Below are 26,491 nucleotides of genomic sequence, written 5' to 3' on the forward strand. Positions count from 1 at the left end.
TAAACTGGTCTGAACTGGTCAGAACCTGATTTCAATTGTCTGAACTAGTCTTTAACTACTGTAAACCGGCTTGAACTGGTCTAAACCTGGTCTAAACCTGGTCTGAACTGAGCTTAAACTAGTCCGAACCTGGTCTGACACTGTTATGAACTGGTATAAACCTGGGGCCGTATTCACAAAGCCTTTTATCTTACCGCTAGGAGTGCTCCTAACTCGCACTAAAAGTTTTTACGTAGGAGTTTTTTCTTAAAAGCTATTCACAAAGCCGCTGAGACCTACTCTTACTAAGGATAAATCACTAAGAGCAGAGTAAGAGTGACGCCCTGGTGACGCCCCGTTGCTATGGATTACGTCAATTCTCGTGCACGAATTCGAGGCGCTCAAGACGGTGATTGGTTGTTGAGTGCCGGCGGCGCCCCCCCCCTCCTCCCTCCTCCTTCTCCTCCTCCTCCTCCTCCTCGCCGCCGCTCCGCTCCACTTTTTATTTATTTATTTGCCGTCAGGTGCGACGGGGCTTTTTAGATTGCTTCGAGTCCAAACCACTCTCTCTGCTGCCGAGTTGGGCTCTGAACTTTCTGTCTTTCTCTCTGCCATCTGCATCTTTCTGCTACAGTTTTTGTCGCGTCTCACTTTCTGCAGTGTGACGCTGTATAAATGCAATGAGGGTCAGTGCGTCCGCTCGCAAAGCAGCCGCTGGTTTTTTTTCTTCCCACATTTTAATATTAATTTTCACATTCGTTGACAGCCCTATATGGTGATCATAATAATGATGAGAAAAGAAAATGCATTACCCACATTTGTGGCCTATAGCAGGATTTGAACCCAGACTGACAATAAGTTTAGTTTATTGGGGGAGCAGCCTTATCACATGAGCTATTACTACTAACAGATGTTTGTGTCTAGCGCACCCACCAACTTTTAAAAAATATTTTTGGCTCACATCAGCATGACTGCATCGCAGCAGTCGCAGTTACCTCGGTCCGACCGTTGTGACGCCTATATTGGACAGTTCGTCACCGTCACTACTCCCGTTTTATAGCGAAAATGTTGTAGATGACCCAAAAAAAAAAAAAAAAAAAAACACCGACAAAAAGGCACTTTGGGCATCAAAGGGCAAAGGGGCAGGTGCTCCAGCACCCCCCTCTGCAGCAATTCGCAGTCCTCCATACATTTGCCTGGCTGCAGCCATTTGCGATTCTTTGTGAATAGGTCTTACTGAGTTAGGAGTCCTCACGAGGACTTTTAAGCTCTCCCAGACTTAGGAGCTACTTTTAGGCATAAAATACTTTGTGAATTACTCTTATTTTAAAAAACTAGGAGTCCTAAATTTAAGACTGACACGCCCACTTTTTTTAGGAGTTGCTCCTAAATTCGGCCCTTAGGAGCTACTTTTAACCTTAAGATTCTTTGTGAATACGGCCCCAGAAATCCAGTCGAATCTGAACTTGAGCTCTCTACTTCCTGTGAATCTGATCCTGAGTCAGTGATTCAGTTAGTGAGTGAGAGCGCGTGACGTTCGTGTGACTGGGAGAGAATCGTTTCATTGAGACGCTGTGGACACCTGGAGTACAGCCCCTCGTCCCCCGGCGTCTCCGCCTGCAGGACAAAGGCCTCCACTGTGCTGCTGGACGACACCAGGGAGGGGGACGAGACCCTGGACGTCCTCCGGCCCAGGTTCATGGTCACCAGGGTGACGGCCCCCGGTCGGTAGCTGCACAGACACAGACAGAGACAGAGAGATAGAGTCAGAGACAAAGAGTCAGATACAAAGAGTCAGATACAAAGTCAAAGAGACAAAGATAGAGTCAAAGAGACAGAGAGTCAGAGACAAAGAGACAGAGAGTCAAGTCAAACGGGCAATGACATTTTGGAACCATCTAAATAGTAGCCCAAAAGACACACTTCCCTTTAAAACATTAAAAACCCAAGAGCTGAACCCAGAAAACAGCCCCCTCACTCAGCTGATGGAGAAGCTCAGTAACCTGGCTCCCATCAGCTCAGCCTCAAAACACCAGAGAATAAAACGTATCATTAATCAATCAAAAGATTTATATTTAGGATATTGGGAAAAGAAAAGAAAAACTCAAAGCAGACTAAATTGTTATTTAACTCTAAACAGAGAATATAAATTGGCCGAATACCTCCACTCTGTTAGAGACATAAAACAAAGACTGATCCTGACAAAGTAGGCTACAGGCTGAGTGACCACCAGCTCGCTGTAGAGAAAGGACGACACCGACAGACATGGCTGCCCAGAGAGCAGCGGATATGTGCTCACTGCTCCACCGGAGAGATAGAGACAGAGATGCACTTCCTGCTCCACTGTGAGAGATACTCTTTAATAAGAGACTCTCACTTTAACGAAATAACTAAGCTAATCAAAAGATTCCACCTACTAACACCAGAGGAGAAGATGTCAGTCCTGCTGGGAGAAGGGACAGCAGCTCCTCTGGCAGCCAAATATGTAACTGCTTGCCACAGCCTGAGGGACTCTTTAACATCTTAACACCATTATTTGTACCTGATTGTACTAAATTCTATTGTGATGTGGTTTGTATGAAATATTGTTTATTTGTTATTGAATATTGAGATATGTATATGTACTGTATATATGTTATATCAGGGTTTATACAGGAATCTAGTTAATTCTAAAACCTTTTTAAGACTTTTTCAAGACCTTCTCAATACTTTTTAAAACCTCACCGCCACTTCAAGCTGTAACCATTTACATCAATGACACTGTTAACTGAACAGTTTTATAATAATAATAATGCATTTTATTTATAGGCGCCTTTCAAGACTCTCAAGGTCGCCTTACAATAAAAACAATTAAAAGTACAAATAGTAAAACAATGAGACAAGCAATAAAACAACAATAAAAAACAACAACAATAATAAAATAGCAACAATACAGCAACAGTGAACATTGTGTTAGGGGGGGTAGGCCAGTCTGAACAGGTGAGTTTTGAGATGTGATTTGAAAGTTGACAGTGTAGTTATAGTTCGGATGTGCTGTGGGAGTGTGTTCCAGAGCCGGGGGGCAGTGCAACTGAAAGATCTTAGTCCCATTGTGGTTAAGTGGGCAGAAGGGGTGGAGAGGAGTGAAGCAGAGGAGGTCCTGAGTGAGCGGGAAGGTGTGTAGGTGCGGAGGAGATCGGTGAGGTATGGAGGTGCAAGGTTATGGAGGGCCTTAAATGTGAGGAGCAAGATCTTGTAGTCGATGCGGAGGTGGACCGGAAGCCAGTGAAGCTGTTTAAGGACAGGAGTGATGTGCTGTGTGGATGGGGTTCGGGAGATGACACGTGCGGCTGAATTCTGGACTAATTGCAGTTTATTGAGGGATTTATGTGGCAGACCATGTAGAAGAGCGTTACAATAATCAAGACGGGATGTGACAAGGGCATTGACCAGTGTGGAAGTGCTGTTAGAGGAGAGAGATGGGCGGAGGCGATTGATGTTGCGGAGATGAAAGTATGCAGACCGGGTGATGTTATTGATATGGGCAGTGAAGGAGAGGGTGCTATCCAGGATGACGCCTAGACTCTTGACCTGAGGGGAGGGGTAGACAGTGGTGTTATCGATGAGTAGTGGAAAACTGTTAGATTTAGATAGTGTGGATTTAGTGCCAACCAGGAGGATTTCTGTTTTATTTCCATTGAGCTTGAGAAAGTTGTGAGAAAACCAGGTTTTGACATCGTCCAGACAGTCCAAGAGGGGGGGTGGAGGAAGTGAGGAGCCAGGATTACAGGAAAGATAGAGCTGGGTGTCATCTGCATAACAATGAAAATTGAGTCCGTGATTTCTGAAGATGTTGCCGAGGGGGAGTAGATAGATAATGAAGAGGAGGGGGCCAAGGACAGAGCCCTGTGGCACACCACAAGTGACTGGGGAGGGTTGAGATTGATACTTATTTAGCTGTACATATTGTGTGCGACCGGAGAGGTAGGAGGTGAACCAGGAAAGAGTGGAGTGAGTTAAACCAATGGAGATGAGGCGGTTGAGGAGGATGCTATGAGAGATTGTGTCAAAAGCTGCGGTGAGGTCAAGGAGGATGAGTATAGTGAGATGTCCAGAATCTGCTGCCATGAGAAGGTCATTTGTGATTTTTGCCAGAGCTGTTTCAGTGCTGTGATGAGGACGGAAACCAGATTGAAACTGTTCATAGAGGGTGTTGTGGGTAAGGTGATTATGGACCTGTGCAGCAACTACTTTCTCCAGGATTTTTGACAGAAAGGGAAGGTTTGATATTGGTCGGAAGTTGTTAAGATCGTTGGGGTCCAAGCCAGGTTTTTTGAGTATGGGAGTGATTATTGCTGTTTTGAGGGGAGCTGGAATGGAGCCAGAGGAGAGGGAGGAGTGGATGATGTCAGTAATGAGTGGGAAAAGAGAAGGGAGACAGAGTTTAACAAGGTTTGTAGGCAGAGGGTCAAGACTACAGGTGGAGGACTTGGATTTCTGTATGAGGGAGGATATTTCTGTGGTGGTTGGAAGATCAAAATTAGAGAGTGGGGATATGAGAGGTGGGCCAGGAATATGGCAGTCGTTGCAGTCGGTGCTATTGCATGGAGGAGGTAGTTGATCATGAATACTGTATATTTTGCCAGTGAAAAAGTCCATAAATTTGTTGCAGAGGGCGGTGGAGTACAAGTTAGAGGACAGAGTGTCAGGGGGGTGTAGCATGTTGTTAAGTGTGGAGAACAGGGTGCGTGAGTTTCCTACAGCAGTTCCAATGATAGAGGTATAGTGGTCCGTTTTAGCCTTGGCGATGGCATCTTTATATTTCAGCAGGTGGTTGTGGTACATGTTACTGTGAATGGTGAGACCGGTTTTCCTTGAGAGGCGTTCCAGACGGCGTCCTTCAGTTTTGAGATCATGAAGTTCAGGGGTATACCAGGGGGCAGAGCGTGTGAAGGTGACAGACCGTGTTTTTAATGGTGCCAGTGTATCCAGGAGGTTTTTGAGTTCGTAGTTATAGTGGAATGTCAGATCCTCGGGTGTGGTTAAGTGGTCGGTACTTGGGAGAGAGTTTATAGCGGCTGAGAGAGTTGGCGGATTGATGTTCTTGATGTTTCTGAAAGTAATGTAGCGGGGTGCTTTAATTTTGAATAAAGGTAAGTTAACAGTAAATGAAATAAGCTTATGATCTGACAGGGGGAAATCCGATATGATGTGGTTCAGTGGTGAAACTCCAGTGCAGCAGATGAGATCCAGAATGTGTCCTCTTGAATGGGTGGGAGTGCTGATAAACTGATGTAGACCGAAGCTGTCCAGGCAGGATATGAAGTCTTTTGTTAGAGAAGAGTCTATGTTGTCCATGTGAATATTAAAGTCCCCTAGCAGTATAATGTTGGGTGACAGAGAGCACAGAGTGGCAACAAAGATCGAGAATTCATTTATAAAACTGGGGTTATGTTTAGGTGGACGGTAAATGGCAGCTAAAATAGTAGGAGTGGATCCATGGATTTTCAGTGCAGTAGATTCAAATGATGTGTGGGGAGTGGCAGGGAGAGGGGAAACCTTGTACTTATCATTATATATTATCGCTAGACCACCACCACGCCCGAAGGCACGAGCTTGACAGGAATACACAAAGCCGCATGGGGTACACAAGTTGAGTTCAGCATAATCATTGGGCTGCTGCCACGTCTCAGTCAAGCAGAAAAAGTCGAATTTAAGGTCATTCACTAAATCATAGATGAGCTGACCCTTGTTGGTGAGTGAGCGGACATTAAGCAGCCCCATAGAAATTCTGCATTCACTGGGACAAGTGCTAGACGCCGAGGCTAGGTTAGCCAGAAGAGAGTTGTCTCTGCTTCTGCCACTAATGGCTTTGGAGCGATGGAGTCTATTTGTGACACGAACAGGAATAGGAAGAGTCAGACCAGCAGCATGTTCACCCCAAAAGGGGAAGGGGGGGGTGGCCAGCTGCCTGGTCGTCTTAAAAGGAGTGGGTAGGACTGAGAAGAGAACTAGATCAGCATCAGCTTCAGCTTCAGCATCAGCATCAGCATCAGCATCAGCATCAGCAGGGCCCGCATCATCAGGGACAGGGCTGTCGGGGATAAAGCCCGTGGTCTGGGCAGGGCCCTGCTGGAGAGACCATCAATTGGTGTTAAAAGCAATAAAGTTAATGAGGTTGTGGGTCAGTATACCGGTTCCGTTTCTGTTAAGATGCAGCCCATCATGCCTAAACAGGTCCCACCTAGTCCAAAAGGAGTCAAAGTGACTGATAAAACCAAGACCTGTGGCGGTAGTAAAGTTTTCCATCCACCGGTGCAGACTAAAAAGACGGCTAAAACGCTCTGAGCTCTTTGACAGGGAGGGGGTGGGGCCAGATAAAATGAACCTCCTCCCCAGACTTTCAACTGTGATGGCAAGGGACTCCAGGTCGTAGTGAAGCTGAGTTGATTGCCTTGACATGACGTCATTTGTGCCAGAGTGCGAGATTACAGTGTGTACAGAGGGATGGAAATCCAGGAGGGCTGGGATCAATTCAATGAAATCAGACGTTTTACCTCCAGAGAGACAGTAAGTTATTGCACCTGGGAGCTTTACAAATCTAACAATTGAGTCACCTACAATTAAGATCTCCGGGCGGACTGTATGGAGGTTATCAATGTAAACGGCCAGCTTTGATCTCATGCGGTGACCAATAGGAAGCGAGCTGGTCGCGGTCAGGGAGGCTGCGTGATTGCAAGGCAAGGCAAGGCAAGGCAATTTTATTTGTATAGCCCGTTTTTACAAACAGTTTGTCTCAAAGGGCTTTACATGGCATCGTAACAACATCCTCTGTCCTTAGACCCTCACATCGACTGAGGAAAAACTCCATGGAAACCCTTTTAACAGGGAAAAACAGGAGAAACCTCAGGGTGAGCAACAGAGGAGGGATCCCTCACCCAGGACGGACAGACGTGCAATAGATGTTGTTACAGACAAGAAAACAGTTTACAGTTTGTCACAGAATGTGCGGAATATGGAAATGTTAGCAGGGGTTGATGAAGGCAGTCTCTAGTGAGGGGAGGGGGGGGGGCAGGGAGAGCCGGTCAGCTCGATGGGAGGACTGGGTGGCAGACTGGTCCATGGGAAGGGAGGGGAGGCCGGTCTAACGGCAGGGGAAGGGGTGGGAGGGGGGCGATGCAGGCGGCGGCTGGTGCAGAGAGATGGAGCTCCGGTGGATCTGCGGAAACACAGAGAGAGAGTGCGAGACACCAAGGCCAAACTACAAAGTACAACAGAAAATGACAGTTCAAAAATATACTGAGGAGAGGAGAGGAGAGGAGAGGAGGGGAGGGGAGGGGAGGGGAGAGGAGAGGAGAGGAGAGGAGAGGAGAGGAGAGGAGAGGAGAGGAGAGGAGAGGAGAGGAGAGGAGAGGAGAGGAGAGGAGAGGAGAGGAGAGGGGAGGGCTCTGAGTAACCAGATGTGTCCCCAGCAGTCTAAGCCTATAGCAGCGTAGCTATAAAATGGTTCAGAGCTACCTGAACCAGCCCTAACTAAAAGCCCTGTCATAAAGGAAGGTCTTAAGTCTAGACTTAAATGTAGTTAGAGTGTCTACCTCTTTGACCCATGGAGAGAGCTGGTTCCACAGTAAAGGAGCCCGGTAACTGAAGGCTCTACCTCCCAGTCTGTTTTTAGAGATACTGGGAGTCACTAACAGACCTGCATTCTGGGAGCGGAGTGCTCTGGTAGGACAGTAAGGAATGATTAGTTCTTTCAGATAGGATGGAGCTTTATCATTAAGAGCCTTGTAAGTCAGCAGAAGGATTTTGAAGTCTATTCTAAATCCTACAGGAAGCCAGTGGAGAGAAGCTAAGGTGGGAGAGATGTGCTCTCTCTTCCTAACTCCTGTCAAAACTCTCGCTGCGGCATTCTGGACCAGCTGGAGACTCTTTAGAGAGTTTTTCGGACATCCTGACAGGAGAGAGTTGCAGTAGTCTAGCCTAGAAGTGATAAATGCATGCACTAGTTTCTCAGCATCACTCTGGGAGAGAATATTCCTAATCTTAGTGATACTGCGCAGATGGAAGAAGGCGGTCCTAGTCACATGTTTTATGTGGGAGCTAAAGGAAAGGTCCTGGTCAAAAATGACTCCAAGGTTCCGCGCGGTTGTACTCGGGGTCAGGGTGATGCCATCTAGAGTAGCGATCTGATCAGAGAAAGTGTCCCTGAGATGTTTAGGTCCAAACACAATGACCTCAGTTTTATCTGAATTCAGTAGCAAGAAGTTAGAGGACATCCAGGATCTAATGTCTTTCAGACAGTCTTGCAGATTGATGAGCCGGCTTCTGTCATCTGGCTCCATGGACAAGTAGAGTTGCGTATCATCCGCATAACAGTGAAAATTGATTGAATGCTTCCGGATGATGCCACCTAATGGGAGCATGTAAAGAATGAAGAGGATTGGCCCTAAGACTGAACCCTGCGGTACACCATGCGTAACTCTGCTATACTCTGAATGGTCGTTATTAACATTAACAAATTGAAACCTGTCAGATAAGTATGACTTAAACCATTTCAGGGCGGGCCCTTTAATCCCTATTTCATGATCTAGTCTCTGCAGCAGGATGCTGTGGTCGATGGTGTCGAATGCAGCACTGAGGTCCAAAAGTACAAGAACAGAGACGAGACCTCTGTCTGAAGCTATAAGAAGATCATTAGAGACTTTGACAAGTGCTGTTTCAGTGCTATGGTGTTCTCTGAATCCAGATTGGAAAGCTTCAAAGAGCTCGTTGCTGTGCAGATGTTCATGTAGCTGCTCCAGGACAATCTTCTCAAGGATCTTAGAGATGTAAGGAAGGTTGGATATAGGCCGATAGTTGGCTAGGACATCTGGGTCAAGAGAAGGTTTTTTAAGTAAAGGGTTAATGACAGCCACCTTGAAGGCCTGTGGCACGTAGCCTGTGGCTAAGGAAAGATTGATTTGGTTCAGAAAAGAAATGTTAATTAAGGGAAAGACATCCTTAAGTAGTCTTGTCGGGACTGGATCCAGCAGACATGTGGCTGACTTGGAAGAAGTAATTGCAGAAGTTAAGTCTGACAGGTCGATGGGAGAGAAGCTGTCCAAGTGTGTACCAAGTCTGGGAGGTGCTTCTATAGGTACCGTAATCTGTGGTCCATTACTAGCAATTTTCGTTCTAATATTAACTATCTTTTCGGTAAAGAAAGTTAGGAAGTCGTTACTGCTGAGAGTTGGAGGGATGGATGGCTCAACGACACTATGGTTCTTGGTTAGCCTGGCCACAGTGTTGAAAAGGAACCTGGGGTTGTTCTTATTCTTTTCTATTAAAGATGAATAGTAATTGCTTCTAGCATTACGGAGTTCTTTTTTATATATTAATAAACTATCCTTCCAGGCTTGACGGTCTTCCTCATGTTGGCTGGAATGTGTTTTCCTTTCCAGCTGTCTGGTCTTCTGTTTCAGAGCGCGCAGATTTGGGCTGTACCAGGGAGCTATTCTTTTCTGACTGATAACTTTCTTTTTCAGGGGAGCTACAGCATCAAGTGTCCCAAGGAGTGCTGCTGCAGTGCTATCCACAAGATAGTCCACCTGTGTGGGGGTGAAATCAGCATAACTGCCCATAATATGGTTACAGGATGTGGCACCAAGCTCTGCTGGAATAAGCTCTTTAAATCTAGAAACAGCAGTGTCAGATAGACATCTACTGTAGCGGGATTTTTTCCCAGGTAGGATATAATTTGTTAAAGTAAATTCAAATGTTATTAAAGAATGGTCAGACAAGACGGGGTTCTGAGGAAGAACTGTGACATGGTCAGCTTCTATTCCATAAGTAAGTACTAAGTCAAGGATATGATTAAAAGTGTGAGTGGGTTTGTTTACCCTCTGAGAGAAGCCGACTGAATCCAAAAGTGACTTGAACGCAGTAGCCAGACAATCATCATCGACGTCCACATGAATGTTAAAGTCACCTACTATAATGACTTTGTCTGAGCTCATTGCTAAATTTGACAGAAAGTCAGGGAATTCTTCTAGAAACTCAGAATAAGGTGCAGGAGGACGATACACTACAGCAAGTAAGAGTGGTTTTTCTGCTTTCCAGTCTGGGTGAGAGAGGCTGACAGTAAGGCTTTCAAATGTATTATATGAACTATTATGTCTAGGGTTGATAATCAGATTTGACTGATAAATAGCAGCCACTCCTCCTCCTCGGCCTGTGTTACGAGGCACATGACAGTTAATGTAACTAGGAGGGGTAGATTCATTCAAACTAACATATTCATCTTGCTGCAACCAGGTCTCAGTTAGTGTTAATATGTCAATATGGTGACTTGTAATTAAGTCATTCACTAGGAGAGACTTGGATGGGAGAGAACGAATGTTGAGCAAACCACATTTAATAGTTCTATTAGGTTGGCTTGCTGGAGCAGTGGTTTTGATTTTAACTAAGTTGCTATAAACAACTCCTCTAGATTGGGGTTTAGGCTTAGACAGCCTCGAGGCAGACACAGTTTCTATAGGCTGGGTGGGTGACAACAAGAGGGAACCAGCAGAGGGGCGTGTTAAACTGCGGCTCTGCCTGCTGGTCTGAACTCTGGGTGCTTGTCAGGGATTAGCACGGCTAATAAGGTTCCCTATGTTACTAGATAGGAGGGATGCGCCATCCAGAGTAGGATGGACGCCATCTCTCCGAATCAGACCAGTCTTTCCCCAGAAGGAGGTCCAGTTATCTATGTAAGCCACGTCGTTATCTAAGCACCACCTAGACATCCAGCGATGGAATGAACGCATGCGACTAAACATATCGTCACTCACTAAGTTGGGCAGCGGGCCAGAGAAAATTACGGAGTCCGACATTGTCTTTGCAAAGTTGCACACCGAAGCCATATTAACCTTAGTTAACTCCGACTGGCGAAGCCGGGTGTCATTAGCGCCGACATGGATTACAATCTTACTGTATTTAACCTTACGTTTACATGCCAGCAGCTTCAGATTAGCCTCAACGTCGCCCGCTCTGGCCCCTGGGATGCACTTTACGCTCGCTGAATTCTCTACCTTCACGTTCCGTAAAATGGAGCTGCCAATGACTAATGCCGACTTCACAGCGGGGCTGTGAGCAACAGAGTCGACATGTTGAGTTACGTTCTCAGCGGGTGTGTCGCTGAGTGGGGAAAAGCGGTTGGAGACGTGAAGGGGTTGGTGGGCCAACACGGGCTTTTTGCGACTATGATTCCCTCGGCTTGTTGTCACCCAGCCGGACTGGCTAGTTCCCGGCTGCTCGGGGGCTGGGGGGGAACTGCTAGCGGCGGCTAGGCTAGGTGGCTCCGCACCGGCTAAGCTGGACTGTGAAGCTACTGTAGCTGGACTAGCCTCCATGGTGCGGAGCCGGGACTCTAACTCGCTGAGCCTCGCCTCCAGGGCTGCAAACATGCTACACTTATTACACATACCATTATCACTAAAGGAGGCAGAGGAGTGGCTAAACATCTGACACTCAGAGCAGGAGAAGGAGAGAGAGGAGGGGGGAGAAGCCATAGCTAGTATGCTAAGCTAGTATGCTAAGCTAACTAGCGGACCTGTGGCAAGTACAACAAGTTGAATGGAGAAATACAAAGAGAGTCCTGTTAAAGACTTAAGTGACAGAAAGTTGTGTAATGTAGGAAAACGTGGTGTACACTGGTGCTTAAAGTGATTAAATTAGCAGAACACTAGACGGAGGACTGAGAAAGTCTAACACAACACAGCAACAGTGCAGCAGGTACAGGCAGGAAATGACGTAACACGCTCACCGTAAGTCTCGAGCGCCACCAACAGGAGAACAGAAACACAAGCTTTGCGCACCTGGTCAGAAGCCTGCGCGACAACAGGTGACTTTCGTGAGGGAGCAGAAGATCTTGGTGCAGACACGGAGGGCTCCGAGTTAGTGAGTGATAGGCGAGGTCGTTTCCCGTCGGGGGTCGTCGGGGAAGGGGAGCCCGACGGAGAGGTGGAAGCAACAGGTGTGCGGCGCTTCCTAGATGCAGGCTGGGGCACAGTCATTCTGTCAGCCGGCTGAGGGGGGGAGTGAACGGGCAGCTCAGGCTCGGCGAGCGGGGAGAAAAAGTTACTGAGCGGGATGTCAACATCAGGGGGGTCGTAGAGGGGAAGGGAAAGACGGTTGGTGCCCTTTGCTATCGTGGCCCAGGTGGGGGACTGGGGTGAAGACGGGCCGGGGACATCAGGAGGAGCAGCAGATGGAGCAGCGGTCCAAGGCGTCTGGTCAGCCGAGGGCTCGAGGCGCGCCAGCTGGGAACACAGGTCAGATTGCCGCTGAAGAAGTTCCTCGATGAGCCGCTGTATGGACCTGAGCTCGGACTTCAGCTCCGCAGTCTCCGCACTTTCCGTAATCTCGGATGGAGCCATCGGTGGAGCTGAAAGCAGGAAAGACACACAGCCAGCAAGACGTGGACAGACAGTGGCGGAGTATTGCGGGAAGAATCGGTAGAAGAGTGCAGGGCACCGGAGCGGGGACGTACATGCCAGGGCTCCGTAGGAGCCCGCAGCGGAGAAATCAACTCGGATATGTGGATAAGGTAGGCTGAGTATTGGGAAACTTACGGACAGGGGCCTGAGACAGGCCCGCTGCGGTGTAATCGGCTCAGTAGATTCCGGTTTTTGGTGAAGGATTAAGCCGCTGCAGGTTGAATGACAGCTGACAGGTATTTCCCACGCTGTCAGGTGAGGTGGTCGGCTGGAGCAGGACGTGAATCTGTTAAAATCCTCGCCCGATGGCTAAAAATCATTCACCCGGTAAAACAGTGTGTTTTACCGGGTGTTTGTGATAAAGACTAAAGACTAAAGACCACGAGATACAACAGAATTCACAATAGGCTGGGATAATAAATCAAAGACAAATTTGATCAAAAAACAAAACAAAAAAACATTGCGCCACTCAAAAAACAAAAACAACAATCTTCTTTTCTTTTTCATGAACAGGTCAAACTCTTGAACAGCTAATTCAGAAAAAATACCTTCAAAATTTAAGACTTTATAAAGTCGTGAAAAGACTTTTTAATACTTTTTAAGGGTCTTAATTTTTCCAAAATTGATTTATCACCTTTTAATACTTTTCAAGACCCAGCGGATACCCTGTATATTGAAATGTATTTGTGAGTGGTTTGTGCAGTGCTTTGGCAACAACAGGTTTCTGTTCATGCCAATAAAGCTAATTGAATTGAATTGAATTGAAATGACAAAGAGACAGAGAGTCAAAGACAAAAAGACAGAGTCAAAAGACAGAGACAAAGAGACAGAGAGGAGGACAGGACCGTGTGGACAACATCAGAACCTGTTGCTGTTGCTGCAGTGCAGATAAACTCTGACTCGTTTGCTGCTGCTGCGTTCACTGTCCCTGGAAACTTTCAGCACCTCGGGTCCAACCAGGCGCTTGTAGAGGACGGACAGCCAGAAGTCCTACACACACACACACACACACACACACGTCACTGTCTGAGCCTGTGTGTGTGTGTGTGTGTGTGTCAGTGTGTGTGTGTGTGTGTGTGTCTCACAGGCAGAGGGTTCAGGTCGTCGTCCACCAGGTGATAGAAACCAGAACCAACCAGCACCTGACGCATCACCACGTCCAGACGCAGCCGAGCCGCCAGACCCAGTTTATCCAGCCACCTGCACACACACACACACACACACACACACACACACACACACACACACACACACACACACACACACACACACACACACACACACACACACACACACACACACACACACACACACACACACACACACAGTGTATAAGTGGTTAGGGTGTGTCATGGGACCGGGGGCTGATGGGTAATGGTTTAACCAGATCACGTTAATTAGATCTTCACCTCGTTCTCACAGTGAAACTAAAACCTCCTCTGGTCGCCCTGGTGATACGACCACTCATCATGAAAATAAAAACTAGAACTAAAATAAAAACTAAACTAAAATGAATGAGTGAATGAATCGGTCAGATGAGTCGGTCCGTCACCACTTCCTGTTTCCAGCGTCGTGTGAATTTAAAAACAGGAAGTGTGAACGTGTTTGATCATCATCAATAAAACCCTCCAACCTTTGACCCCACATGACTTCTGACGAGAATCAAACCCGTTAAATTTAAAAACACACCAGCGCCAACTGAGCTGAGACTGCTGTTGTTCTTTCATGTGAGTTAAAGGAATAGTTCACCAAAAAATGAAATCCAGTCATTATTGACTCACCCTCATGCTGATGAATACTCCGGAGTAGTTTTTTATTCCTCAAAGTGCATCTGGAGACCCGGGAGGCCTCCGGAGTATTCATCAGCATGGGGGTGAGTCAATATTGAATTTCATTTTTTGGGGAACTATTCCTTTAACAACAGTTTGAGAAACAAAGTTAAGTCACAAAGAAATAGGGGCCGAGGATCGTCAAACCACTGAGACTATTAATTAATTTAATAATTAAAATCATTGACTAGAATTAGGCGAGAACAGTCGTGGGTTATTCTGACTAAAATAAACTAAAATGCAACAAAAGAGTTTTAGTCGACTGAGACTTGACTAGACAGAAAAAAAGAACAAGAATGTGACTAAAACTAATAAAAACTTAAATGACAGTTTGACACAAAGACCAGACTAAACCTAAAATTAAAACAAGTGTTTTGATTAGGACACGATAAAGTGACTCGTTTTATTGTGGTTGTGGACTCTGGTGAACTCACATGAACCCGGCGGCGAACGTGTCCGACAGACCTGGAGCTCCTCCTCCGTACGCGGAGCTGGTCTCACCGAGCCAGACCGCCTTCCCCGGGGAGACCTGGTCCACCTTCTGGACCGGGACAGACACACAGAGACACACCTCAACATCTGGACACACACACACCTCAACATCTGGACACAGTACAACAAAACTATCTAACTAAGGGCGTATTCACACCAGGCTTGTTTGGTCCGCTTGAAACAGACTTTTCCTCTGGTGCAGACCTTTTGGGGAGGTGTGAGTACAAACCAGCGGACTCTGGTGCGGATCAAACAAGTGGACCGAGACCACCTCTGCAGCTGGGACTCGGTTCACTTGTTTGGTCGAATCGCACCAGAGTCCCAAACGAACCCTGGTGCGATTCGCGTCCGGTGTGAACGCAAACCGAACCTTCCCCGAACCAAATGCAAAATCCAAGCGCCTTTTTGGATTCAACAGGCTTCCGTTGTTGTCAGAAAATGTGGAAATGATCAACAATGAGCCGTGGGTCGACATGGAGCACAGATAGACACGCTGCCTCCTTGATATCTGGTCAGTGGAAAACATTTATCAGATGCTGGAGAGGACGCACCCGTCGCCGTTAAGGATGCACATTCTTCAGATTCTTTTTAATTGATAACAGAAAGTCGTAATCCGATTAATAACCGTTAACAGAAATAAATGTGACTAGGCTTATGCCGATCGGCAACGCGGCATCCTGAGAGAATGATTATGTTTTTTGTTTTGTTTTTTGCTGTGCCGTCCTTTTTTTCTTTACTTTTTTTTTCAGCGTACCATCCTTCAGACGCACATGCAGACATCTGTGTGTTTGTTGCCTGACCATCCTTCATGGGGGCTGCTGCCACAAAGCCTCCAAGTGATGGATAAGCACAGGACAGGTGCAACTGGAAATACTACCAAATTGAAAGGGCAGCAAGAAACGCATTCATGACCTCTTTTCATGGAAGATCCCGCTGATCATTTTTATCCAATGATTGAGCGACTGTGGGACACACGTGCTGTTGTTTACAAAGTTGGTCCGCTTGTGAAAAAATGCAATGTGAATACAAACCGCACCAAGTAAAAAAAAATTTAGTCCGCACCAAAGCAAGTGAACTATCGGACTTGGACCTGGTGTGAATTCGCCTAAGTGTCAATGGTTCTCAAAGTGGGAGGGTTGACAGGGTTCAAGGGGGTCCCCAACTTTATCTTGAAATGTTACCACTTTTTCCTAGAATTTTTTTTTTTACTTTTTTAGGCTAATTATTGTTTTAATTTTTTTTTTTTTTTTGATTTTGAAATTTTACCACTTTTCCTAGAATTTCTTTGTGAAATGTTACTAGTTTCTTCTAAATTTTTTAGAAATGTGAGAAATTTTACCAGATTCTTCTAAAAAGAAAAAATTGCTAAATTTTACCACTTTTTTCTAAAAAAAAAAATTGAAACTTGTTTGTTTTGTTTTTTGTGTGAGAATTTTTACCACTTTTTTCTAGAAGTGTTTCAACTTTTTTGGAGGAATTATACCACTTTTTTTTCCAGAAATTTCTCAATAATATTTTATGTATTGTACGCCTAATTCAAACGTACATTGATTGTTTGTGTATTTCTGGTGTTTGCTTCAATGGGGGTTCGTGGTCTAATTTGTGTCAATTTAGTTAGTTATACCCACTACAAAACATTAGACTACACCACTGACACACACACACACACACACACACAGAAGCAGGTGTGTGTGTGTGTGTGTGTGTCTGTGTGTGTGTGTGTGTGTGTGTGTGCGTGTGTGTGTGTGTGCGTGTGTGTGTGTGTGTGTGTGTGTGTGTGTGTGTGTGTGTGTGTGTGTCGTTACCTCCAGGACTTCGTTGGTCTTCAGGATCAGCGTGTCCAGAACCTCCGGGTCCAGGAAGTCCTCCAGAGACGTGTCCCTGCCGTTCACATAGTAACTATGGAGACGAGACAGAGGAGAGGGGGAGAGGGGGCGGGGCTTAGGGGTCACGACCTCAGGTCAACACACACACACACACACACACACACACACACACACACACACACACACACACACACACACACACACACACACACACACACACACACACTCAGGTGAACTCACTGGTGCCAGGTGACGGCGTCGACGGCCTCAGCTCCGGTCTGAAGGAACCTGCAGGAGACAGAGAATCTACTGTTTCTATTGTTTCTATTCTACACACATACATACTTACATCTTTACTGTGTTTCTACTACGTGTCTTGTGTCTCAACTGTCTCTAATGTGTCTCTACTAGACTTGTAACTCTCGAGAACACTTTTTTTGTGGTCTTGGTCTTGTCACGGCCTCGACAGTCTTTGGTCTCGGTCTTGTTTCGGTCTCTCGGTCTCTCGGCCTCGCAATGTCTCGGACTGGCGGAGCGGTCTCGAAGGGATTTAATATTCAGGCAGGCACGCTGTTTTTCTTTTTAAATCAATATTTATACGCCGACTTCAAGTGGCTTATGCTCCGTCCACCAGCCATGAACGGATCGAACGGCTGTGAATGGGCGGCCAGAAGCAGTGTTGCAACCGTGGTGACTTCCCAACCCCTCTTGGCGACTTTATTTTGTCAAAAGCGACTAGCGACAAATCTAGCAACTTTTTGCTGGTGTTGTTACAAACGTTTCTGGTTTGGAGACTCACACGTATCACCACTGTCTTCAACGAGCACAGTCAGAGACCCGCCACGGCGCCACCCCACCAATAAAATAGAGGAAGCCTAGTATAAATCCTCACTGGCTGTACACTGAGGGAAATAAACCTCTGGCAGTGAATGAGTTAGTCATCTACAAATGAAGTACAATTTAAATCAGTAACATATTTCCCATTTATTAGACCTTGTTTGAGGTGCAGGGTGGTGTTGGAGGCTTGTTGTTTTGTTAGATGACTTTGGGACTAGTTAATTGAATAGTCATGTCAGTCCTTAACAGCACTCAAGAGTCAATCTAATCCTCTATTAGTGTAGAAATACTGGTCATGCAGTTGCAACATATTTGATCTCAGCCAGTTGATGAAAACATTTAGACATGCACTGTCTCTGTATTGTTGTGCCTGTAGTTGAAATAATACAATCTCATACACTAAGCAGCTGAACCCAGTATGGTGCTACAACTCAAGCAAAATAGCAAAACTATTTTATTTTTTTTGTTTTTTGTTTGGTCTCGGTCTCGGTCTCGGTCTCGAGCTGAACTAGTCTTGGTCTTGGTAGTGTCTGGTCTCAGATTAGGCAGTCTTGACTACAAGTCTAGTCACTACTGTGTCTCAATTGTCTCTCAACTGTCTCTATTGTGTCTCCACTGTGTCTCTCTCTCAGGTTGGACACTTGTAGTTAATGAAGTTCTCAGTGGCGAAAGTACCATTAATGCAAGTAATGCCGTTGCATTAGGGCCCGTGGCCAAAAAAGGCCCGCGGTGAACTTTGGTAAAAAAATAAATAAATAATAATAATAATAATAAAACATAAAAAAAAAGAAGTATCAATTGATGGTATAGGCTACTGTATTAAATCATCTTGGCTTTTACATCATTACTGTAATTCATTAACGTTATTCTGGATTATGAACATGCGCGCGGGCATACGGTGACAGGACAGTTCTCCTGTTGTCGGCAGCGCGGCGGCGCAGCGCCGTCCTGTCCATCTCTCCCTGTCTCTTTCTCTCCGTGTCTCTCTCACGAGCAGTGACACGTTCAGCAGCGAGGCAGCGGACAGCGCTGTCACTCACTCAGGGCCTCGGTCCAGATGGAAACGGCTTTTTTGAATCTGGATAAATACTTTATCAGATCGGCATCGCGACTAGGCGGACGGCGTTTTCGGGGGGGGGGTTAAAACGGTATTTTTGTATTTCTGTCAGAGTGGGAAAATCTGAAAACGCCGCCCCAGTCTGGACGCCCAAAACGGATTTTTTTTTCTGAAACGATGTCATGCCCCCCACCACTCTACCTGTAACCTTCTTTTTACAGTCTATACCTGTAACCTGACACACACACACACACACCGCTCACCGCTGCAGCAGCGACACAGTCTATGAACGTAACAACAACGGCCGACTACCGTCAGGTCGCTCAGACTGCGGCTGAATCACACCTGTTTAATCATCACTGATCGTCATATTTACTCTGACACGACTCCCTGTCAACATTTAATCCATGTCTGAGTTTGAATACAGCGGGGACTTCCCGTCTTCTTCTCTGTCTTTAGTGTTTATGTGTGGCAGCGCTACAGCGCCACACACGCTCCACACAGGAGTAGCCTATACCACAGTCTAACACCGCCCCCCCCGTTATTATTATAGGGCCCGCAAATTTTTTTTTGCATTAGGGCCCGTAGCAGACAACTTTCGCCACTGGAAGTTATGCATCACTTGTCTCAGTGATTCTACTTCAGTTTCTACTTGACTCTTATGATCCAAGCAGCTCCACAGGTTTCAGTGTGTGTGACCTCTGACCTCTGACCTCTGACCCCTGACCCCCCCTGTCCTCTCACCCCTCCAGGATGTCCACGCGGTGGTCTCTGGGTTGTCCCACGTCCGGTCCAAACAGCCCGGCGCCGCGGTACAGCTGCGACTGTGACATCATCTCTCTGAGACGAGCGAAGTCCCGACCGAGCTGGACGCCGTCCACGCGCACGCCGGCCTTCTTCTCAAAGCTGTTGGGCTCTGACCACACACACACACACACACACACACACACACACACACACACACACACATATGAGTCAGCCGCCCGTCACCTAGCAACAGAAACATCAAACAACTTCCTGTGTGGCATTTTTATGAGACGGCGGACGCCTCAGGACGGAAGTGAAACAACAACACACAGAATCTGTCACGTTACAAGAGTTTATGAAGCAGAGGAAGCAGAAGAAAGAAGAAACGGGTTTATTATTATATTATTATTAACAGGAGATTTAAACTGATTCTGTCACTTTGACCCAGTTTGGTTCTTGTTCGTCATGTGAGTCACTGATTAACATTTATCAGTTAATCAATGACTCAATTAGTGCTGACAGATTCATTATTGTTGTTCTGAGAACAATCGCGTGGTTTCATTTTCAATCTGATGAACTGAAGAGACATCGACTTCTGTTTCTGAGACGCTGAACTGAACTAACCAATAAAACCAGAGCTGCAGGTATTGATTATTGATCATCTTTATGTATCTTTAAGTATCTTTATGTAAATGTGATGCTGTTATGTGTTGGGGCGTTCTGTATCTGTGGACAAACTTGTGGAGGTGAATTTCCCGAGAGGGGACTGAGTAAAGTTTAATAAAGTGCGAAGCTGATTTTTTTTGGGAAAAAAGAATCACAGCAAATCGAGGCAAGGTTAGAAAAACAAAACAATAAATGGGAAAAATGTGAGTTTGATGAAGTAGTAAATGTGAATTTAATGTTTGTATGTTTACATCCTTCTTGTTTTGTTTTAAACCTTTTTCTGTTTTGTTTCTTTGTTTAGTTTGTTCTTGTCGGTGGCGTCACATTGTTATTACATTTATATGTTCATGTCTGTTTCATACAATAAAATAAAAAAAACAACTTATCAATTGTAACTGATTGTTTGCTTCATAAAATATGAGGAAATTGTTCTCTACTGGCTCTACTGGCTCTTTCAACTATCTATACTGTCTCTACTCTGTCTCTTCTGTGTCTCTACACTGTCTATTGTGTCTAAACTGTCTCTACTGTGTCTCTTACGTCTCTACTATGTTTCTTCTGTGTCTCTACTGTCTCTACTGTGTCATTACTCTCTGTCACACACACAAACTAGCAGAGGGAAGCTGCCGAGTTCGGAGGGAAAGTGGAAACAGACACTACTTTAATCTCCTTGAGGTAAAAGCCAAGAACATACACACACTTTCTCTCTGAGCGTCTCCGCCTGCAGACAATATTTGACACATGAAGTAAACACATTGGCCTTTGGTCAGCCCTAGATATTATGGTATTAAACTACATCTTTTTATTTAACTAGGCTAGTTAAATCACAGTAGCATAATCTGATGTGTTGAACTTACAGGCTTGTTACTAAGTATGTATTAATTATCATGATAAATAAAACTCAACCTGTCACACAGCTCCATGTCGTCTCTGTGTGGTGTTCAGGGACAGTCAGGACAGTCTGAGGACAGAGTTTATATTAATGCACCGTGACACTGTGGCAGGTCTCTGTCCGTCTTCACCACAGATCACAGATCAGCTGGAGGAGGAAAACTCAGCTGTTCTCTCCACCGCGACGTGCGCCTGGCGGTTTGTTTATTTTTTTTCCATATCAAGCTCCGGTAGCACAGCAGGACGCTGTGCAGCTTCTGCTCACCTGACTCTGTGCAGCTTCTGCTCACCTGACTCTGTGCTGCTTCTTCATTAAATCCAAACAGTCCGACACAGCGACGCTCTGCTCCTCTTTGACTCCAAAGTCTCTGTAGCTCATCAGCTGGAACTCGTGTCTCGGAGCAGAAGCGACGGCGGCGTCTCGGACTTCCAGAGCAGCTACAGCAGCGTTGTGACCTCAACCATGGTTGGTGAGAGCAGAAATGTTGTTGTTGTAGTGGTGCGTCGCGTGGCGTAGTGGTTAGAGCCATTTACTGCGTGTCATTCCCCCTCTCTCTGCCTCCCCGTTTCCTGTCTACTGTAGCCTACTATCCATAAAGGCATAAATGCCCCAAAAAAAGAAAAAAAATGTTGTTGTAGTGAAAATGGGCGGGCTCGTGAATTTTTTGACATTAAAAAAAAAAAAAAAAAAAAAAAAGTGAATTTTTTTGAGACCAGTCCAAACGAGCGATAAATCGCAAATCTCGTGTATCTCGCGTTTGGTCGCGCGTCAAAGCTCGAGCGAAAAAAAAGCGTTCCTCGTGTTTGGCGGGAAGCCCCTTGCGGGTCTTCCCGCCAAACACGATGAAAAGGACGAAGACGCGAAGGTCCCGTCGCCATAAAACAATCGGGTGTAGCGTCGCAAAAAAAAAAAAAGTCGCGTTTACCGCGTCTCGCGCCTAATCGCGTCTCGCGCCTAATCGCGTCTTTGCGTCACGGCCTTTTACACCGCGGACGTAACGAATAAACGGTGACGGTGTGAACGAACAACATAGAACAGCACCAGACGTGGCGTTGTTTCCTCTTTTCACCGACAGCTCCACTCTCCCTCACTTACACTAACTACTGTTATTGTTGAGAGCAGAGAATTGTGGGATTTGTAGTTTTTGACCAATCGCAGGTTGTGCTCTTTCTTTTTTGTGATTCTCCCGGTTCACACATGTATTTTTTTTTAGGGGCAAATGCGAGTGAAATGTTCGCCCATGGTGGGCATAAGAAAATGTAAGACCTGTCTAAAATTATTTAAGACTTGAACACAATAATTCAACAAATTTAAGACATTTTAAGACCTAACATTTAGATTTTCACATTTTAGACTTTTTAAGACCCCGCGGATACCCTGTTATTTCATATAAAAGTTAAAGTGCATACATATTTTATGATGCTGTGTATTATATATTATATATTTAGGACCATCTTAGAATTTTCTAATAAATGTAATACTTTTTAAGGCCTTAATTTTAGATACATGAATTTAAGACTTTTTAAGGATCCGCGGATACCCTGAGAAGTTGTGCGCTCGCAGCAGGACAGATAATCAGATGGATAATCGGTAAAGTTAATAATTTCACTTAATGTGGCCATGAGTAAATTAATTTCGATGTTTCGCCTGTTATTAAACGCAAATCTTGAATAGGTCTCCGCTGTTTTCACATTTAAAAAGGTCTTTGTTGTCTTTGTACAGAGACAATATGAGATTTGCTTGTAGGCAGCCACAGCACTTAAAAAACCCACTGTAACCTATTTTCATAGGCACACCAGCCTCGCTTTCAATAAAACACACACTCGCATTCCATAATTGCGATCAGTGAAATATATGAAAACAATAAAATACAATTTAAAAATGAGAGAAAAAAAATCCCTGGTAACTAGTTACTATTATAGTGAAGTAGTGGAGTTACTAACTCAGTTATTTTTTGGGAGAAGTAATTAGTAACTATAACTAATTACTTTTTAAAAGTAACGTTCCCAACACTGCTCTCTGTACTCTGTCTCTTCTGTCTTTACTGTCTCTACTCTGTCTCTTCTATGTCTCTACTTACTCTTTTGTGTCTCTACACTGTCTTTTGTGTCTAAACTGTCTCTGCTGTGTCTCTTCTGTCTCTACTATGTCTCTTTTATGTGTCTCTACTGTCTCTACTTGGTCTATTCTGTATCTGTACTGTCATTACTGTCTCTACACTGTATATTGTGTCTAAACTGTCTCTACTGTCTCTATTATGTCTCTGTCTCCAATGTGTCTCTACTGTGTCTCATGTCTCTATTATGTCTCTTCTGTTTCTCTACAATTTTTTTACAAAAAAAAAAGAAAGAATCACAACAAATTGAGACAAGGTAGAAAAAAACAAAACAATAAATGGAAGAAATGGAAGTTTGATGAAGTGTTATCCTAACTGTCAATTTAGTGTTTGTACGTTTACATCCTTCTTGTTTCCTGTCCTGTTTTGTTTTCATCAATTAACTGATTATTTGTTCAGAAAACATGAGGAATTCCTAGGAGGCAGACTGTACGTCTTGCTCTTCATTCATCATAATGCACAGTATTTCTAGTGTATCGATATGTTTACATTTTCAATTATGATGCAGATGTGTTGCGATACTCCATGTAATTATAACATTGGTTTCTGTTCTAATTGTGCCTTACCTCCTAATAAAAATATTAACAAAAAAAAAAAAGAAAACATGAGGAAGTTGTTCTCAGACTCTGTATCAACTTTGACTCTTCTGACCAGTGATGTCAGAGCAGTGTGTGTGTGTGTGTGTGTGTGTGTGTGTGTGTGTGTTTTGCCTCCGTACCGTTGCCTAGCTCCCAGTGCATCCTGTATCCTCTGGACTCGGCGTACTGCAGCAGCGTCCGGGCGTTGGAGCCGTTCCACACGTTGGCCGGCGTCCGCAGCAGCGCGTTGAGGCCGAAGATCAGCTGCAGCCCCGAGCAGTTGGCGAAGTCGTGCAGCAGGTCCACCGTGGTCTCTGGGGAGAAACGGAGAGGCTGCTGTTACCGCGGCGACAGAGGAGGAGGAGGAGGAGGAGGAGGAGGAGGAGGAGACAGACTCGTACCTGTGAACTTGACCCTCCTGTATTTCCTCTGCAGCTCCTCCTTCAGCAGCGCCTCCTGCTGCTGAGTCCACGCCTCCGTCAGACGCCGCTCCAGCCAATGGGGAAGCAGCAGCTGGTCGCAGGTGGGCGGAGCCAAAGGGGCTGGCGGAAGAGGAAAGGGGGCGGGGCCTTTTAGTCACAACTAGAGCACTGGAAAAGAGAGTAATGACACCACCATTGACTCCCGTGATAAGGGTTTTGTGCCCCGAGTGGCAGGATGTGGGTATTGCAAAAGCGCCCAGAAAACTCATTCACTCCAATGTATGTGTGTTGCCCACTTGCTTGTAAATTGATGAAAACGGCCGTGTTTTTGTTTTTAGGTGTCTTGGTCATATCAAATTATACTTATAATTTGTTTATTACAAAATGTAGATTGAAACATTAAAGCAGAAGTAAGCGATCCCGTCGTTTTGTCTAACTTCCTGTCAGCCGATGGAGTTAGCAGTCCCCGCCCTCGTCCCTACGTCACCACATTCACGCGCATCCCTTGACTGCACACACAGAGAGGACTGCCCCTTTATGCCGTTCTCTCTCCTCATTGGATAAAGGTTGTAGGATACAAGGAAAGTTTTCTCCTCGGCTCAGAGCAGAGCAGAGTGACTGACAGACCTGTGTTTCAGACCAAACACTCTATAGAAGTGATTGCTGTCGGAAGATATAACTATTGAAGACTTATATTAAAGCAGATATCAGCTTCACGGCCGTTTCGGCTAATGCTGCGTTCAAGGCAGGCTTTTGAAACCGTAAGTTACAGCTTACACACACACACACACCGACCCCAGCAGGTACATGAACTTCTCCTCCGTGGCCAGACTCGCATCGATGGTGACGGACAGAAAGCGCGGATCGACCCGGTGCGTCACGGAGGACAGGTCCACGGTCACGGCCACGGTCCCGTTATATTCCAGTGGTTCTGTTCCTCCTCCGGTCCCGGTCCGGGTCCGAATCCCGTGGGTCCGGACCGACACGAGCCAGACCAGAATAAGCAGCTGCAGCGGCGCGAGGTGAACCATGTCTGACTGCTGCTGCTGCTCCAGCTGCACGTGAGCAACTTCCTGTAACGTTACTAGGTCTGTTTACCGTCGGGCACGCGCTTCTCCTTTTGGGATCACACAGGAGCGGCATCACATGCACACGCACACACACACAAAGAGACACACACACACACACACACACACACACAAAGAGACGCACACACACAATGGAGCGGAATGTTTCTGTTTTTGTAACTTTAACCCTCTTGTTGTCAGACTGACCCGATCTGTTTAACTGCTCCTTCTTTCCCCTCTCTCTCTCCTTTCCTCCCTCCCTCTCTCTCCTTTCCTCCCTTCCTTCTGTCCTTCTTCCCCTCTCTCTCCCCTTCCCTTCCTTCCTTCTGTTCCTCCACCCCTTCCTTCCTCCCTCTCTCCTTTCCTTCCCCTCTCTCTCCTTTCCTCCCTTCCTTCTGTCCTTCCATCCCTCCTTCCTTCCTCCTCTCTCTCTCCTTTCCCTCTCTCTGTCCTTCCATCCCTCCTTCCTATCTCCTTCCCCTCTCTCTCCCTTCTGTCCCTCCTTCCTCTCTCTTTTCCTCCCTTCCTTCTGTCCCTCCATCCTTCCTCCCCCTCTCTCCTTTCCTCCCTTTCTTCCCCCATCCTTCCTTCCTTCCTCTCTTCTCACCTTTCCCCACTCCTTCCTTTCTCCCTTCCTTCTTTCCTCCATCTATTTTCCCTTCCTTCCTCCCTTCTTTCCCTTCATCCTTTATTCTTCCTTCCTTGACCCAATCTGTTCCCTTCCTCCTCCTCCCTCCCTTCTTTCCCTCCATCCCTCCTTGACCATGGAGGACAACACAGAGGGTTAAAGCGAGACACAACATTGTTTATTTATTTTTTTATGCACTGATCAGTTTTGAGATATTACGCTATTTTGTTTCCTTAACAAGTTTTCTTTCAGAATAGTGAAAAGAAACAGTAGAAAATGTTTTCATGTTTCATTTTGTCTCTTTCATATGTAAATTTCTCCTAAATTCACCAAAAGTTAGTCTGACTCATGTCATGTCTAGTGTCATTGTAAAGTTCTATAAAATTGTAATTTCCTTTGTATCAGCAACAAATTATAAAAGTAGGATTGACAATAACAATCTATGGAAGTTGTTTTCTCAGAAAGAGTTTTTCTTCAGACTCTGAGCTAGAAATCTCCACTTCAGCAGCACTTATACACCAAACCTCCCACTTTGATCCCTTTCTACGTATATTCTGAAGGTTTTTACTGAGGGGTTTGTTGATTTATCATTCACAGCCTGATTTATACAACATTTTATTCCTAAAAACATGGAGAAATGTGAATTATTTAAGGGCTGGTGACAGTATTTTCTCATTTACAGTGATAAAAAGAGATATCCAAAATCCTCCTCTGTAAAAACTCTCTCTAAACTCTAAAATGTCAACAAAATAAAACAAGAATTTTGAAAGTAGCTTTATCCGTTGTTCAGATTTTTGTTCTGGAAATGGAAATTAGGTCATATTTCATTAGATATTGCCTCATTTACATTTTTAAACATAACATTTGACAAAACTTGTAATACAAAAAACAATTGCCTTAATGTGCAATAATTTATAG

General features: G+C 45.4%; 2 protein-coding genes across 2 annotated transcripts in view; both read right to left on the minus strand.

The window, feature by feature from the left end:
* The window catches only part of LOC310995043 (helicase POLQ-like), a gene marked incomplete at its 5' end in the record, with an annotated part of 30,087 nt that extends 17,731 nt beyond the window's left edge, over nt 1-12,356 (minus strand). The window contains 3 exons of the mRNA XM_083983970.1: nt 1,562-1,711; nt 10,770-11,374; nt 11,744-12,356. Of these exons, the coding sequence (XP_083840096.1) occupies nt 1,562-1,711; nt 10,770-11,374; nt 11,744-12,356 (1,368 nt within the window). The remainder of the gene's footprint in view (nt 1-1,561; nt 1,712-10,769; nt 11,375-11,743) is intronic.
* On the minus strand, nt 1,603-21,464 carry LOC310994746 (heparanase-like). Its single transcript, XM_083983550.1, has 8 exons — nt 21,052-21,464; nt 20,777-20,831; nt 19,202-19,373; nt 16,804-16,851; nt 16,543-16,636; nt 14,680-14,786; nt 13,282-13,406; nt 1,603-1,711 (listed from the first exon to the last, which is right to left on the minus strand). The coding sequence occupies exons 1-7, from the start codon at nt 21,289-21,291 to the stop codon at nt 13,355-13,357; spliced, it is 768 nt and encodes a 255-aa protein (XP_083839676.1). The 5' UTR covers nt 21,292-21,464; the 3' UTR covers nt 1,603-1,711; nt 13,282-13,354.
* Nucleotides 21,465-26,491: the final 5,027 nt, after the last annotated feature.

This window comes from Trachurus trachurus, assembly GCF_905171665.1.
Source record: "Trachurus trachurus genome assembly, chromosome: 12".
Classification (NCBI taxonomy): domain Eukaryota; kingdom Metazoa; phylum Chordata; class Actinopteri; order Carangiformes; family Carangidae; genus Trachurus; species Trachurus trachurus.

What these genes read in the sequence shown, in the direction of transcription:
- LOC310994746 (XM_083983550.1), bottom strand. Translation starts at nt 21,291, where the DNA reads ATGGCTCTAACCACTACGCCACGCGACGCACCACTACAACAACAACAT. An exon ending in AGACCAACGAAGTCCTGGAG is followed by an intron (nt 14,787 to 16,542) that starts GTAACGACACAC and finishes GTCCCGGTCCAG; the next exon opens with AAGGTGGACCAGGTCTCCCC. An exon ending in ACGTTCGCCGCCGGGTTCAT is followed by an intron (nt 13,407 to 14,679) that starts GTGAGTTCACCA and finishes GTGTGTGTGTAG; the next exon opens with GACTTCTGGCTGTCCGTCCT.